The sequence below is a fragment of the Osmia bicornis genome, chromosome 13, assembly GCF_907164935.1.
Source record: "Osmia bicornis bicornis chromosome 13, iOsmBic2.1, whole genome shotgun sequence".
NCBI classification, from domain to species: Eukaryota; Metazoa; Arthropoda; class Insecta; order Hymenoptera; family Megachilidae; genus Osmia; species Osmia bicornis.
The window spans coordinates 3,797,130-3,815,271 of NC_060228.1; the positions used below are offsets into that span (position 1 = coordinate 3,797,130).

Genomic DNA, 18,142 nt, shown 5'->3' on the forward strand with positions numbered 1-18,142 from the left:
ATTTAGAAAAATATATCGTTACACAATAAGTGATTTGATTTAAAAGGATTAATTATTTTTCATTTTATAGTATCTAATATTCGTTCATTCGTTGACAAACAGTACACGATATTTTAATTGAAACAACTATCTTTTACTGCAATATACGTACAATCATGACTCTACTTGACTTTATTGCATTATATTATTCAATACACCTTTCAATGCAAATTTATTGTAAATGGAAAAACTGAAAAGAAAATCGCAAGAAGACTTTGCTTTTCAGGAAAAGAATTTGACAATTTATAAAAGTAATTTAACTAGCTTTTCCGTAAGCTTGAAACGAAAAATCGCGAGCAAAAATTAAAACTGAACAACCCGAACAACAATTATCCAATACTTTTGTTTAAATAAAGTAAAATAAAAATTTAATAAGCTATCTCGAATGAACAAATATTCCTTGAAATAATTTATCACCAATCATCACAAAATAAAATGAACATCCATTTTAAATAAAACTTTGAATAAAGTTCTATTTAAAACTTTATCGTATTTAATAATATTCTGAAAACATTAAATTCATAAATTATTCAACAGTATTTCCAATAACCGAATGCTCAAAATTTTCAAAATTAAAAAAAGGGAAGAAAAAAAAAGAATAGGGGCGGAGCAGTGGGAGGGAGGGTACAGGGGAACCTGAAAAGAAAAGTTTGACTGCCCATAAGAGCAATCCCTAAGCAAACCCTATAAAACAAACCGAAATCATACGCAACACTAATTTCAAAATTGCAAACATTCTGAACTATGACAAAACACCGGCTGGCAACGAAGGGTCTCACGCCCCCTAGTCTTACGCCAGACGCTACATACCACCCACCCCGCCTGGACGTCGTAACGCCAGGACAGGATGCACCCCTTCGCTAAGGACGCTACCCCCCCGTCCAACACGTTGCATCCAACGGTGTCAGATTGACGGACGCCCATAGTATAGACAAAAGGACTGCAGTTTAGAATATGGTAACATATTTTCATATGTTCCGTATTCTAAAACTGCGCCTGCAAAGGCCTAGTAATGCATGGGTTTGTCTCCCATGAGATGGTGTTCACGGTCTCAGGCCGCGGAATCCTTAAAAGGACTCCCACCGAATGTGAGTCATAGTTACTTCCACTAATATAACAATCGCGAATTCATTCGCAACACTAATTTCATTAATTATATAATATGTACAAAAGCGTACGCGTAAAGGCTGCTTCATTATGCGCAACGCTAAGCTGAAAAAAAGAAAAAAGAGAAAACGCGAACTGTAACGCAACACTACTCAAATCTACCGAATTTTCTAAGACGCAACACTAATCTAAAAAAGGGGTACAGCCAATCCAAGGCTGTACCGCGGCAGCTGGTCCATAGCTGCCTTATGGACCATGGCAACTCCACTGGATCGTTCTTGGGCATTTCTAATGCAAAACGCGAATATTCATTACCGCAACACTAATTAGGAGGGAACTCTATAAACTAATGCAAAGCAATCGCGTATTTATAAGTCGCAACACTGGGAAACAATCGCGCTAATGTCATTCGCAACACTATCTTTAACAGACATGCAATTAAAATGCAGAAAAGGGGGATTCTCAAACCGTGAATTTTTTACTCGCAACACTAATTTTATTAATTATATAATATGTACAAAAGCATACGCGTGAAGGCTGCTCCATTATACGCAACACTAAGCTGAAAAAAAGAAAAAAAGAGAAAACGCGAAATGTAACGCAACACTACTCAAATCTACCGAATTTTCTAAGACGCAACACTAATCTAAAAAAGGGGTACAGCCAATCCAAGGCTGTATCATGGCAGCTGGTCCATAGCTGCCTTATGGACCATGGCAACTCCACTGGATCGTTTTTGGGCATTTCATCATATATCGCAACTCTAATGCAAAACGCGAATATTCATTACCGCAACACTAATTAGCAGGGAAGTCTATAAACTAATGCAAAGCAATCGCGTATTTATAAGTCGCAACACTGGGAAACAATCGCGCTAATATCATTCGCAACGCTATTTTTAATAGACATGCAATTAAAATGCAAAAAATGGGGATTCTCAAACCGTGAATCTTTTACTCGCAACACTAAAGCAATGAACATTAAAAAGCAAAACTCTCAAAAATGTTAAAGCAATCAACATTGAAAAGTTAAATTCTATTTTAAAGCAATGCAAGAAAGAAACGCGATATTTAAAGTTCGCAACACTAAATGAAAATCGCGATAATCATGCATACGCAATATTAAATTGAACCGTGATCGATATTCATTCGCAACACTAAATTGAACCGTGGTTAATATTCGCAACACTAAATTAAAAACGCGATTTGCCCAAAATCATGGGGGTCACGGGCCCCCTCTTGTCCTGAAATTACAAAACTACAACTACAGGCAAGCACAGTGACAAAGTAGTAACGATAATGATTTCCCATCCTTTTTTGCAAAAGGATGCAAAATCATTAGTAGTTCCCCTCTTGAAAGACAGTTTGTCGGGGCGCTTCGGCATATAGCCTTTTCTTTCTTCGGACGGTCCACCCACCTGAAACTTATATCTAAAGCTCGAGACTTGCAAATTCGCAAAACAAAAAAAAAAACAATCAACAAAAAAGAAAAATCGCGAAACTCTAATTGACACGTGGACGAAAAAGGACTTTATATAAGTCGTTGTTCGTACACACGTGCCGTGCTCGAGCAGAACTTGTGCGTTTCGTGCCATCGCGATCGCGTATGACGACTTATGAAGTCGCCAAAAATTTGAAAAATTGTACAGATAGATAGAAGGCGAACGGCATACTCCGTTCGTATCGATCGTATCGTCAATTCTTCAAATATATTCCAGGTACAGGTTGATCACCGAAATCGCGCCTACCCGACCAAGAGACTGTGACAACCTGTCCCGGCCCTACCTACTTACGATCTATCACACACACCAGAAGGTATACTACCTACCTACCTAACGCTATATTTAAAAAAGGCAAAATCACATTCTTACAAAAATTCATTCCACGACCCCCATACACTCCACCCGGGCGCAGAGCCTACACTAGGGAGAACGTCCCGGGACGCCTCCGTCACCCGAGTTTCATCTCACATCACACTCTACGGTACGTACCATTTTTCACTGAAATCGTCTGGCAAGGCTAGCAATCATTGCGTATAATGATAATTAAAAAATTTAATTAACTACTTTGATATAGAATATTTCATAGTAATGGTAATAATCATGGTAATAGTAATGATAACAATAGTATTTGGTTTATACGTTCATCGTACATCTTGTTGAATAAAATATTATTTCAAATTAAAAGTAAATGAAAAAGTTATTAAACCGACGCAATCCCACAGCCTAAAAACACACACACCATATGTGGAGATTACGTCGTGCACGATATACTAACACAATGCCAACCGCTTATTAATGATTATTCTTATTAACTAGGTCATCGTGCCCATTGCCTCTACCCATCCAAGTAGCACCTGGGCACGTGAATGGGCTTTGGCAATAAACACGGAAGGGGTTAAATCTGAAAATCCTGATCTACAAACATGATTAGTACATAAACATCTAACGGGCTAATATTTCACTATTTTAATTTAATAAAAGTGACTCGACTTTGTAAATATTAAGCTTTAAGAACAAATACTGAAAAAAAAAAAATAGAGCAACTATGACGCAAACATGGTGCACTGCTAATATCAGCTGGCAACGAAGGGTCTCACGCCCCCTAGTTCATACGCCAGACGCTACATACCACCCACCCCGCCTGGACGTCGTAACGCCAGGACAGGATGCACCCCTTCGCTAAGTGCGCTACCCGCCCGTCCAACACGTTGCATCCAACGGTGTCAGATTGACGGACGCCCATAGTATAGACAAAAGGACTGCAGTTTAAAATATGGTAACATATTTTCATATGTTCCGTATTCTAAAACTGTGCCTGCAAAGGCCTAGTAATGCATGGGTTTGTCTCCCATGAGATGGTGTTCACGGTCTCAGGCCGCGGAATCCTTGTAACTAATTTGATTAATTAAATAATAAAAAGGATTGAGTTTAAAAACCAGAAGGATTCCCACCGAATACTAGTCAGTGCATCGTCATATTTACTCTCGCGCTGGAAATTTTTCGCAACACTAATTTAAGAAATGCAAAATTTTAATAAAAAAGAATTTAATGTCTCTAATTATGAATTCTTTCCAATGAAACAAGAATTTATTGTGAAAATTAATAAAACATCCTCGGGCGACTCCCTCCTCAGAGTAAATTTTCAAGAATACGCAAAATGTGTTGAAATAAATCACTCTGAGTTGGAAATCTACCCGCCACGAATTGTCTTCTTGCACATAAATTGTTCATTTTTTCATGAACGTTTAAATAACTTAATCTTCGGTATTGAATGAATGAAATTTTACTACTCGTAAAAAATTCTAAAATTATATTTGAATTTATAATATACAAAATGTAATTAAATCAATGTAATAGCATCATTAATACGTATATCCAGTATACATATTACTATCAATATTATATTGCTTTGAATTTTCGCAATAACTAAGTCAGATAGTATTTGACTTCTCTATTACAAACTAAATAAAATTGTATCGGTATTAAAATATTTCATATTCCACATTTAAGAACATTTAAGAACATTTAAGAGCATTCATGTATTTCACAAATATCTATTGGAATGTGTGGAATTGAAATAATATTAAAACGCGATGTGCAAGAAGACCTAGCCTGAACTAAATTAAATGAAACAATAAAAATATTACTACACATGAGTATAATCATACCCATGGTCACTGTGCTTGCTAATCACATATACAACTGGTAGCCCGTGTCGATTCGGACCATTCGTCCTACGACATGATTGGGCACCAGAGGAACCATAAAACATGCGACTCACCGTTCGCAGATATACTCTTCTTCCGACAGTCAAGTCAAGGTGAAGACGGAAGTCGTGAAGAAATTCATCTGTAACAAAAAAAGAAGAATTACGGTTAATTTTAAAAATTATCAATTTTTATTCTAATAAAATAATATATGAAATTGAATTTTATAAAATATTAGCAATTAAAAAGAAATCTCAATTATCAAGTGTTGAAATTATAAATTATTCTATTTTAATAAAAAGCAATTAAGTGAAGTAATAAGATACTTACACTCTTTCCTTGTGGTCCAACGACCAAGGGGGAAGTCGTGAAGAAACCCATCATCAGGATATCCAGAAACTTGGCAAAATCAAAAAATTCATCTGTAACAAAACAAAAAAGAATTACGGTTAATTTTGCAAGTTATCAATTTTTATTCTAATAAAATTATATATGAAATTGAATTTTATAAAATATTAGCAATTAAAAAGAAATCTCAATTATCAAGTATTGAAATTATAAATTATTCTATTTCAGTTAAAATTAATTAAATAAAGTAATAAGATACTTACACTCTTTCCTTATGGAGCAACGCCCAAGACTCCTCTTCAGTGGTGTTTTGACTCTAATTCCGGATATATCGAGCAATTAAAAAAAAATTAAAAATAAAAATAGTAACGCGACCGTGAATAATTTTCGGCGAACAATTATAGAGACTCTACTTTCACGGTGGAAAAAGAAAAATCAGAGCCGCGATGCTCTAGAAAATATTTTATATTTTATAACGCAGCAAACACTGACTCTACTTTCGCGTGATTCCTAACTGTATAAACGCAACTCTATTCAGGGCCAGTTCACCCTTGAAAAAATCAAAACATTGGAAATATGTTCGTACAAACACTGACTCTACCGGCCGCATTGCGCGCGACCACAACAATTCCTGAAAGAAAAACTTGTGAGCAGGGATGGGCTGGGTGGAAATATACAAAACAACATTCTTCTTATTGAGCATTCGTAACGAAAATACTGTTATTAATGGCTTGTAAATGAAAATATCTATGTTCGTGAAATATCTTCAATGAATACAAATGTTATTAAAGTTCAATACTGATCCTAGTTAATACCGTAATAATGAAATGTTTGTAATGATCGTTGATAATTATTTCAATGAATATTATATGGATAGAAAATCATTGTTTAATAAATATAATAGTCTCTTTTATTAAAGTAGAGGATTCTTGTTGTTAAGATTGCAAGCATACTAAAACTTGTTGGAAATTCTGTTACGACGTGATTTATAAATTATCTAAATTCTTTTCGATAAACAACGTCCAATAATTAATCATGCATAAACAGTATTTAATTTAATAATGATTCTATTTTAATTAAAACCTGCACCAAAAGCTGTATATTATAATATAATTACTATGATTTAACAAGAATAAATTGTTTAAAATAATTAAAACAAGTAAATAATTGCAGAAGAGAAGCAATCATCTGCAGTAAAATACAAACAGTTTCAATTATGTTCTAATTTAAACCGCACATATTAAATTATTAGTCAAAGTTATTTAATAAAATGAAAAATTAATTATCCTTTTTCTATTAATTAATCAAAGAAACAGAATTTCTCTAATCTTTTCTTCCTTGACCTCAGTACTAATTATTCAAAATGCTTGCAATTAACAACGACTCAGTAAAAAAAAGTGGCAATAAATATTATTAATTGATTACAATAAATCAAAATGTTACCAATTCTTTACCAAAATGTATTGCAAATTAGCATGGCGTCGTATCTCGTGGTGTCTTTTCAATGTCAACAAAATATCTGTAACAAATAAGAAATACAAGATTATGTTAATAAAATTTAACCAACAGCAATAAAATTATGACTAACAAACGATCAAACTCTATAATTTATGCAAAATATTTCAACAAATACGTGTACCTATGTACTACATATACGGAACGACGTCTCAACATGTCTTATCACCTCGACATTCGCGAAACAAATAACGCATCCTTCCTACGATCATTCGGGGTTGTTCGGCTTGATACCGAAGCAGGTAGCCGAACCGATCTCGTGATATTATGATTCTGAAGGGAGAACGTTGTCGAACTCTCTTACGAAAATTAGTATGTACGTGAAAACCAATTTTCCGCGTTAACACAATAAATTATGGAAAGAAATACCAAAAAAATGAGAAAATTTAATAACGTTTAGAAAACTATCGATATAAAAGGGAAATAATTAAGATGTTGCTGTTCCAACATCAATTTCAATTCGCAACAAGAGTAAGAAATTTCACCTTACGCATTTCTGATAACAATGTGGAATTGATGTCAGAAATCCTGCACGTGGCCTTCTATTCTTCGTACTTCTGATACTTAGTATACAATTTAATATAATATTTTAATATAATTTAATATCATTTGTTAAGAACGCGTCCACTCTGAACGAAGCTTCGAAGGGAAGTGACGTACTAAGTCTGACATGCGCACGTAGTCATTGGAGGGAAATTGAAAGTTGTATAGTTAAAAACTTTAATATTAAAATAAACTTTTAAATAATAATTACAAGAGAAAAAACAGATGGATGTTAGAGGATTCTTCGAAATGCTTATTTAAATGTCGGACAGTTGCTGTATACCTATTCTAATTTGAATGTTGTTTATTTTCTCCTCTTTTGCAAGAGTTGGCCGCGCGGTGCAGCACCATACCGGCCACAAGTAAAAATCCGTGAGAATTCTCCATCTTACTTTTACTTGTTAACAATAGGTTGCGCTAAGATTATCAACAATAACCATTTGTGTATGGTGTTAAATATGTATTATTTTTGTATTTAGTTCATTAAGTAGTTCATTAATTAATATTCTGCGGCAGTACCTTGTAAAAGTCCTGTAAAATAATAGTATCGTATCAAATATATTACATAGGTGTATGTTAATGGTAATATAAAATATTTCTTTTTCAATTAGAAATTGTTTCAAACTACTTCTAACAATAAGATTTTTATGTAATTTGTATTTACATATCTCGGCAGTTAGCATAATACTTTGAACCATGGCTGCGAAAGTGTATCAATCAGATCAGGAATTGGAAACGAAGGTTAAGAAAGGTTAGGACTGTATGTATGTTATAAACGAATGCATTTCGATTTTCGATGATTATTGATATATTATTTTCTATCGTTGTAGCAACTGAGCGTATATCTGAAAATATGCACATAGTTGCAAACGAACCATCTCTTGCCTTTTATAGATTACAGGAACATGTAAGAAAAGCATTGCCTCCGATGGTGGAGAAACGTGTTGAAGTGCTTGCTCTTCAACAGCAACTATTAGGCAGATGTTATGATGTAGAATATGCTGTGAGCGCAATTAAAACAATGCATGGTGCTGGAAAAAGTTTTGAGAATACATTAGAATTTATAAAAAATGCAATATTTTTCAAACAGCAATTGAAATACGAAGAGCAACGTAGACATAAAAAAGACAGCAATAGAGATTCTGTATACAAAAGACTATCTGCCCACATTCCAACATTAGATCATTTACCGGATGAAATATCTGATGTTGTAAGAGAAACTGCAAATAGAGTAGAATCCATGATGAATCATGCTAGACATTCTACAGAGATTCAAAAAACAAGCTAAATAGCTATTTTTTATCATTTCTGATATTGTGGATTTAATGTGTAAACAAATTACGATTATTATTATTACAAAAAGTATCACCAGGTTGTGAATAGGTAATTTGCAGTCATAAAATAATCTGAAGGAACATGTAATGAATGTTAACGAAAATTATTATGATGCTCTTAATATTGTAAAATATTTAAATACTTTCTATATATTTCTAGTATTTCATATTACATTTGGAAGTTAATTATCATCATTTTAGAAAAAAATAATTAAAATCACACTTTGTCGTTCATATAATCCCATGTATAGAATTAGATCGCGTAGATGTCGCTAAATTCGCATGAGTGGTGTGTATTGTCGGACGAATTGGTGTATAGAATGTTGGTTCATATATGAAATTGTGATAAAAAAAGACAAAGTATGAATTGGAACGATTGTTAAACGATAATGTTCATTTGAAACATATTTTATTATTAAAGAAGTTCTACGGTATGTTGGTTATTTGATATTCTTGTTTGTTATAGGTTATTTTTGTTTAGTATTTGCATAATGTTGCCGAAATTTTAACTCATTTTATGTTCTATCGATTACTTTATGTAATCGTATGTAATCGTAATTTTATTCAATAAATTAATTTTTGTATTGTGGTATCACGGAATGTCATGTGAAGCAATAATTAATACATGTATAATTTACATACATTGAAATACTTTACTAATTTCACATGATGTAGGACACTGTACGTTCTCCACATATAATCGGATTATTTAAAAATTTCTATTTTAAATTGCTGTAACGGCAATTAAAAAATTCCACGTAATTAATAACAAAATTAAATAAGAAATAAAATATTCTTATATAATTATTTGACGAATATAATGTTTAATCAGGGCCTGGGCAGACTAGGCGGCTACCTAGGGCCCCCATAAGACGATTTTGCGTCTAACGTAAGAATGCAAAAACAGTAATGTTTACTTGAATATTAATCGATGTAAATGCAAATTTAAATTAGTTACACTATCTTTAAAGTTAATTTTATAAATTTTATTTGACATACCGATAACTGCAACAGATTTACTATACGCAATCGTAAATATTAATATTAAGATTGTTTAAATTTACATAGAAATTTTCGTTCATCGATAAGTACGGAATTTCCAAGCAGATTCTACAGACAAGACAAATGAATATGCTACACGCGTTTCTTAAGAGAAACCACGCAAATACTTTGCGATTATAAAGTCATGGGTGCCGTGTCTTGTATGGACTTCAAATTACTGTTACTAAAAAGACAATAATTTCTCTTGTCGATAATAAGCAATTTCAACTGTGCTTTAATAATTAGGTAAAAATCTACAAATATTTCCTATACTTTTATTTTTTTATTATAAAAAAATTTTTTAAAAGTCTATTTTATATTTTTATATTAACTCATGTGCCTTTCAGGATTCATTGAATGTAATATGTTATTTCTAATAATTACAATTGTAATCACGTAATAGAGCCAAAATTTGCGTGAGATGTGTCAGTCCATCGTGACGAGGAGAACGATTTCCGTGAATCACTGGTCTCTTCTGTTGTATTTAAAATAGTTCCGGGAATGGTGAACGTTATTTGAAGCTGTCCGTAATAAGATTTCCAACTAAACTGTTATTCGTTGTTTATACATATGCATGACACCCATTTGGTAACCGCGTATATGCGTGAACGATGAAAATCGTTCGAAAAGCTCTGTAAGTGTACTTTTTCGAGGAACCGAAGCGTTTCCGTTGTTTTTAATTTAGTATATTGGCATTCAAATCTCCGTATAGACTTATACAAATTATATTTCTTGACCAACAGAAATCAACATTGGCGGTTTCCGGATATTTCAAATACATTTTCACAAATTCCATGAAGCTATACACCTGCTGAAAAGCATTGTGAAATGCATTTTTCTCTAGGATAATTTAAAAACGCATCTTCCTTGAATGCTTAATCAATGTTTGCATTCTTGTCTTCCTAATGCTCGTAAAACTACTTTGTTATCAGCTATTATAACGGTTTGCCGCTGTGCTACTTGCGAGCAGTATGTATGTATTACATTTTACCGTTTCCCTGCCATTCAGTATAATACTTTCAATGGGTAATGAACTTTAGTGAAACGTTAAAAACGTGCAAAACTTGGTGCGCCTTTCATAAAAAGTGTTATTATATTTCAGTGCATAACACTATTCCCAATAAATTTCGTAAGCCAACTCGTATGTTGGTTTAACAGTGATTTGGAGACGGCTGGTTCGCGCGCATTTATCTTGTGATCACGAAGGAGTAAAGAAGTGCATTGGTTTAAGGATGTAAATACGAAATTTAAATACTTTATCTATTCGAAGAAATAAATATTCAAAAAAAGTATTATTTTTATTAATATTAAACTTCACAGTCACGGATGATACGGGTACCAAAGGTAACAGGTATAGCTGCGTGAAAGGAGAGAGAAAGAGAAAAAGAGACGAATACAGCCGAATCTAGTCGGAACAAGACGATCGTTTTCTGAAGGGTCGATCAGGTTGCTGGAGCGTGAGCGCAGCTGTTGGTCGGCGAGCGCCGCACTGTCAGTATCGTTTCTGTTGTTTTCTTTTCTATCTTTTTTAAATTTCGGGTACCAAGTTGTATTGCTTTTTCGTCAGAGCTAGGTGAAAGATCTATTTCTATTTCAGAGAGAAAGATTTTAAGACAAAAGTTATTCAGTAATTCGATTGATAAGTTGTATTTAATGTATTGGTTATGATTTAAATATTTACTTAACACAGTCATGTAAATAAGAAGTTTTATTACTTTTTTTATACTGTTTCGTACAAGCCTTTTTTGAATGTTCGAAAAAAGAGGGGAAAAAGCGGACACGCGATATACATGCGATACGTGACCACGTGTACAATACGTCAAGAGGTCCATCGAATTGCTGTGTGCGCCTTACCGAGGTATGCTTGACCGCATTTATTTATTATTATTATATAGATCACTAATATACGGGTTAATGTCATGGAATCATCCTATTAATAAGAATACAATTTTTTCAGTTTACGAGTCACACCATTCATAATCTCTAAATTGTGAACTTTATAACAGAGGATTTTATGATAATTGATGAATGTACCCGATTATTTGATACACGATAAAATCAAACCGATAGTCGATTACTTGTTTAACCATATAATAGGAAACGAAACAATGAGTATTACACAAAATAATTGAAATTAGTGGAAATGATCGTTTAAAAAATTAATTAATTTTGTCATGCAAATTATATGTATGTACATGCGTTATTAGTGTCCATTTTAGTTGCACAATTTTCATACTATATTAAAGATGCAGTACATGTAACGAAAGTAGCCGCGACGCGGTAAAGAATTTATTTACACAAAGCACGAGTTACATTTAACTTAACGCATCCACGTGATGTATCCCATAATAAAATAAAATACCACTTGAGACGCGTTGGACTAATACAAGAATTCTATTTTTAAAATATAGAAGACAACTTGAAATTGTGTCTAATCAAAAAGCTCTTAGGAAAAAAACGATAATGTATCTTTATATTCGGTGCATAGTTTCTTGGTCATACTTTCTACTTATTTCATGAAAGAATAATACTCTTCATGGCTTTCACGTTCTTTCTTATTTTCACTTCTTTATACAAAACAGCAAGGAAGAGCAGACGATTACAAACAAAAATTACCGCCGCGAAACTGGACTTTTCATTATTTTATGTTTAAAATCTTGCAAGTCGGATATTCTTGGCTCACCACGATCCGGGAAAACGAAAGAGAAATATACAACGAGTCGATACTTTATTTTTGATCGTGATCGGAGTATGGGATTGTTTATCAAATAAGAAAATGTCTAAACGTCGTTCGATGAGTTCGAAATCTACGATGTGCAATTTGAATCGTGTGCCAAATTCTTGAAGCCTCATTATTTATACATCCGAATTTTGATTTCTAGAATTGTGAAATTAAATATTAATGTATGCATAAATGTCCCAATACATTGTAGAACACTTGACACGTGAACGATGACTCCAATATTCAAACTGCTTTTTGAGTTCAGTTCAATTATGTTAATTTATGTATCATTAAAGATACATAACTTAAACTAAAGCAATAAATACTCGATCAGTTTAGCATAAATGTTCATTTGATTTCATTGTTGGTCAATTTTATCTCTGTAACATATTTCTCTTCGCTGCTACTCGAGGTTTATCATTTTCAGGAAATCGCGAGGCTTCGTAGCATTTCCTGAATCGTTTGACACCGCTTTATTTGAATGACAATACCCTGTCAAAATAATGGTGTAAGTGCTTTCAACGGTAGTTTCATTGAAAGTGAGAAGAGGTCAGTGGTCAGTCGAGTATAGAAATGTTCTCATACGCTCTTGGAAAGTTACCGACCTTGACAGACATTTCATTCTTCCAACTTATGCCTCTCGTTGAACTAGTTTCTTTTTTTAAATATGAAATCGCAAAAATATGATCACGTACGCTTACGTTGATAAATAGTCAGAGAAGGACGTTCGTTTCTTGCTAACAGATAACTCCATCATCCTTGGAGAACCTAAGGGTGTCTCAATTTTAAACGGCCCCGTTGAAAATCATGGTGTAACACCAAAGGGCACATCTATTTATAGAGATACTGTTTAAGTTACGTTGCTCATCGGTGGTTTCGTTACCTTCACCTTTGCTTCGCGTTACCTAAGTTTCTCTCAGCATCACCGAACGTCCTGGGACAAACCGGTAAAAAATGGTACTTCACTTGAAGAAAATCGAATGCCGACGAACACGTGTCGGACTTTATTGCATCATTGAAATTATTATGACTTTATGGATCAACATTGACATAAAAAGGAAATGTGGTGTGGCAATAACCACAGTCTTTCGTTTGCTTTCCTCGAAACCTATTTCTGATCCTCGTCTTCGATCAACATCCTCTTCTCCTCGAAAAAGTAAGAGGTGCCACACTTTACGTTTACCCTGTCGATTTCACCAACATACGCCCTGCCGCAAAAGTATTCGTCCATCGTTTAAAATTGGACCAAACGACTTCAGGTTTCTCGAGAAGCTATACAAATTAGTTTACTAAGATACGTGGCTTTGTCGTTTGAAAAAATTAAAATTTGCCGAAATCGGAAAAGAAACTGTAACGAAAATTTAAAATACGACATTTGTAAATTTAAGTGTGTTACAGTGTGTGCTGAAAATTTCATCGAGATCGGTCAATTGATCGGTATTGAATAATTCAAATTAACCGATGATTCTGTGTTTCAGGTTGTAAATAGCTGTTGAGGAAAACAAGAAACATGCTGACGCGGTTGTTCGAAATTCACGGCCGGTTCTGTGCCGGTCATCCCTTGGAAGTGATTGTCACGACCTTCACGCTCACAGCATGCATCCTGAACATGGAGACCGGAAGCGTGCAGTCGCGGGATAGAGCTCTTCCTGTGTCCTCGCATTGTCGAGCTGGCCGATGTAATTCGGACGTAAGCAGATTTCCAGAAAATCCGCCCATTTCGGGCAACAATTATATTACACGATTTACGTTTTGTCATTTATTAGGACCTAAATGCAGCTGATATTATAGTCATGACTATAATAAGATGTCTAGCAATACTGTTCACCTACCACCAGTTTCGCAATCTTCAAAAATTGGGTTCAAAATATATTTTAGGTAAGCAACCGTGTACCCGCTCTAGATTAGGTAAGGGGTAATTAAAGATTGCGTGGTGAGCATTGTAAATGAATCTTTGAAAAATTAGATGTACGAAACACACGTATGATGTTCACCATGATTATGTACTGCTCGATTATTCATATAGCAGGATCTTTCCATGGTACGCGTGAAAGCTTTCAGTGTCAGTGAAAGTTCTATGGAAAGCGATAACGTTTCATTCTCACGATACGCAATCGACATTTGATTATCGAATTTACATAAATTTCTGTTTGTAAAATATTCAGCGTATTTCTGGTGCTATGTTGATTTCCTCTGAAGCCAAATAGATTTATTTATCGTCTAATGATTGGATAATAAACTGAACTATAGAAATATTTCAGAATAATAATATTTTAACGGTATGTTTTATCAGGTATCGCAGGCCTATTTACAGTATTTTCCAGTGTTGTGTTCACATCCAGCGTGGTGAATTTTGGCCGTAGCGAAATTTCGGATTTGAAGTAAGTTCTCGTTGAACAAGAAAATATAATAAAATTGTAAATATGTATAAAAATGATTATTTTTCAGGGATGCATTGTTCTTCTTTCTGCTTATCATTGACCTTTCAAAGGCCGCTATATTAGCACAGCTGGCTCTAAGCTCAAGGAACCAAGAGGAAGTGAGAGCTAATATTGCTCGTGGGATGTCGTTGTTAGGACCAACTATTACATTAGACACATTAGTGGCAACTCTACTTATTAGTATAGGATCTTTATCCGGTGTTAGGAGATTAGAGATCCTATGCAGTTTTGCTTGTCTCGGTGTCGTTGTTAATTATGTTGTTTTCATGACTTTCTATCCTGCGTGTTTATCGCTCATCCTTGAAGTAACTGCTTTTTTTTTTATGTCCTTCGAGTAATTACAGATGAGTTCATATTATAAATACTACGTTAACATTGTTTTCCAGCTGTCTCGTGGCACTAACAGTATAAAACCGTTAAGCGCGGATAAGATTTTCATGATGCATCCATTGAACGAAGAGGATCAAAAGCCAAATCCGGTAGTAGAACGGGTTAAATTAATCATGATGGCTGGCCTATTTGTGGTACACGCTAACAGGTATATTTCCGTATTATTTCCTGCATTTCATAATCTACACAAATACGTTTTCTTCTTTTTTTTTTCATTTGAAATGAACTTTATATATTATACATCAGATAGCGGGTAACAATACAAAGAAATAGCGACAGAAAGTTATCAAGAATCTGCCCCACACCGTGTGTAGATTTCTTTTTTTAACCGAGCGTACTTCTTGTTTGACAGTTTTCTTATTCTTAACTTCTACGGGGTCAGGTTCAACTTATTACACAGTAATATAAGTATACGTTTAATTCATATTCAATGAATTTCACAAAAAAGAGATAGTATCTCAACCGACGTTCGGGTTCCTTTAACCCTTTGTATACTAAGTTAGGAAGCAGTGTACTATACGCTCGTGCCGAGTTAAGAATGACAACAATTATTCATTCTTTTATTGTCGAATTCGGGAAGATTCTGTTAAAATAGCACGCAGGGAAGGTTAAACTTTAAATTTACCGCAGTTGTAGTAATCTTTTTTAAAAATTTTTCTTTTTTTACTATCATCAATAATTGAAGAAGTATACAAAGAAATTGTTTATTTATTTCAGTCGTTGGCCTTTTAAAAATGAAGAAAGCGAACACACGGTAGAAGGCAAAGCGTCGCCAACAAATTCGCATATCATAGCAAATTCGTACAACAAAACAGAAAGTTCTTCGGAGGTGAAGGAATACTTGATGAATTGGCTGTCAGTTAGTGCAGATAATATTGTGATACTGATCCTTCTTCTCGCGCTTGCGATCAAATTCATTTTCTTCGAGGATAAAGGAGATATCGCTAAGCAATTACGATTCAAAGAAGAGGACGATACGGATGAAAAAGTTGAAAGTGAATATGCTACTAGTGAAAATATGAATACAGCTACTATGAATATGTCACTGCGACAACGCTTTGGTGATTCAATGCCCCCGATGCGGTCAGCCGTTTTTCCCTTGTCAGGCGTGGGTGGTGGTTGGATCGACGTTGACAATGAATATCAGATGGAGTTCATCGACAAGGAAGTGCAAACTGATGTAAAACAATTTAGTGCGGATACATTGAGCACTGAAAGTCTACCTTTACAATCGAAAGTTCCTAGATCCTTAGAAGAATGTCTTGAAATATACAAGTCTGAAGTAAGCGAATTCGTTATTGAGACCGGTCTATAATCGTTCCGTATATTTTACGTTAAATTGACAGTGTTTTAACATCATTTTTTTTAATATTCACAGCTTGGCGCAAGTGGATTAACAGACGAAGAAGTGATTCAATTAGTAAAATCCAAGCATATAACTGCTTATCAGTTGGAAAAAGCAGTTGGGGATATGGAGAGAGGTGTTGGAATCAGACGTCTCATAATTGGGGAAGCTGGAAAGTTCACTGAAAATCTATCGGACTTACCGTATAAAGATTACGATTATAGTAAAGTGTTAGGATCATGTTGCGAGAACGTTATAGGATACGTACCAGTGCCGCTTGGAATTGCTGGCCCATTGTTAGTTGATGGCGAATTGTACCATGTACCAATGGCAACGACTGAAGGATGTTTAGTAGCATCGACGAATCGTGGAAGTAGAGCATTATTAAAATGTGGCGTAACGAGCCGTGTAGTGGCTGATGGAATGACCAGAGGACCGGTTGTAAGATTTCCAAATATCGTTAGAGCCAGTGAAGCTATGGCATGGATGCAGGATCCTGAGAATTTTGAAGAAATGAAGGACAGTTTTGATTTAACCAGTCGATTTGCTAGATTGACGAAAATTCAAGTACGCATCGCTGGTAGACATTTGTTTATTCGCTTTGTGGCAACAACTGGCGATGCAATGGGAATGAACATGTTGTCCAAGGGGACAGAAAAGTCACTAAATACAGTGAAGGTACACTTTCCTGATATGGAAATATTATCACTGAGCGGTAACTTTTGCACTGATAAAAAGCCAGCAGCTGTAAATTGGATTCAGGGTAGAGGTAAAAGTGTCGTTTGTGAAGCAGTAGTACCTGCAGACATTGTTACTAATGTGCTGAAGACATCAGTCCATGCCTTAGTTGATGTGAATATAAGTAAAAATATGATTGGTTCTGCTGTAGCTGGTAGCGTAGGTGGTTTTAATGCTCATGCTGCCAATATTGTAACTGCAATTTTTATAGCTACGGGTCAGGATCCTGCACAGAACGTCGGTAGTAGTAATTGCATGACTTTGATGGAACCATGGGGAGCAGATGGTTCGGATTTGTATGTGTCTTGTACAATGCCTAGCATAGAAATAGGTACAGTCGGAGGTGGAACTGGTCTTCCTGCACAGGGTGCTTGTTTAGCTATATTGGGTGTTAAGGGCCCGCACGCCAACCAACCTGGTGAAAATGCTAGCAGATTAGCTAGAATCGTATGCGCTACAGTGCTTGCTGGCGAACTTTCATTAATGGCAGCCCTTACAGCTGGTCATTTGGTTAAAAGTCACCTCAGGCATAACAGGTACGTTAACCAAAAGTAATTTATTTAATTTTTTAATTCAATAGAACAAAAAAGTTACACAGTACATTATTTTATTTTAGATCGTCTACCATGGTAACAAACGCAATGACTGTTTCTCAAAATAATATGGGAGATAAACTAACTGTGCCAAATGTTTTACAACCTGTACAAAACGTTTGTAAAGATTTTGTAGAGAAGTCTTAGCAATAGTTATGCATAAACGGCTTGGGTTAGGTCTTCTTGATTTTTAAATAGAATACCGTGTACATGCTATTATACGACTGCTTTATCAGAATATTCCAAAGAACTATCATTTTTTTGTGGACATGGGAGAA

General features: G+C 34.6%; 2 protein-coding genes across 10 annotated transcripts; both read left to right on the forward strand.

Annotated features, from left to right (window-relative positions):
- Nucleotides 1-7,930: 7,930 nt before the first annotated feature.
- Nucleotides 7,931-18,080, forward strand: LOC114875877 (3-hydroxy-3-methylglutaryl-coenzyme A reductase). 9 transcript variants are annotated; one of them, XM_029186671.2, is made up of 15 exons: nt 8,558-9,025; nt 9,427-9,483; nt 9,663-9,881; nt 9,983-10,269; nt 10,379-10,608; nt 10,738-10,869; nt 10,956-11,493; nt 13,836-14,047; nt 14,124-14,235; nt 14,651-14,738; nt 14,806-15,103; nt 15,185-15,336; nt 15,906-16,470; nt 16,567-17,807; nt 17,888-18,080. In XM_029186671.2, the coding sequence occupies exons 8-15, from the start codon at nt 13,868-13,870 to the stop codon at nt 18,009-18,011; spliced, it is 2,760 nt and encodes a 919-aa protein (XP_029042504.1). In that variant the 5' UTR covers nt 8,558-9,025; nt 9,427-9,483; nt 9,663-9,881; nt 9,983-10,269; nt 10,379-10,608; nt 10,738-10,869; nt 10,956-11,493; nt 13,836-13,867; the 3' UTR covers nt 18,012-18,080. The 9 variants fall into 9 exon arrangements, with proteins under 9 accessions (XP_046144316.1, XP_029042504.1, XP_029042506.1 ...); XM_029186673.2 differs by lacking the exon at nt 9,427-9,483 and having other exon boundaries at nt 10,956-11,126; nt 11,233-11,493; XM_029186674.2 differs by lacking the exon at nt 9,427-9,483 and having other exon boundaries at nt 10,956-11,126; nt 11,399-11,493.
- Nucleotides 7,957-8,548, forward strand: LOC114875878 (BLOC-1-related complex subunit 8 homolog). The gene is made up of 3 exons (XM_046288457.1): nt 7,957-8,011; nt 8,091-8,263; nt 8,351-8,548. The coding sequence occupies exons 1-3, from the start codon at nt 7,957-7,959 to the stop codon at nt 8,546-8,548; spliced, it is 426 nt and encodes a 141-aa protein (XP_046144413.1).
- Nucleotides 18,081-18,142: the final 62 nt, after the last annotated feature.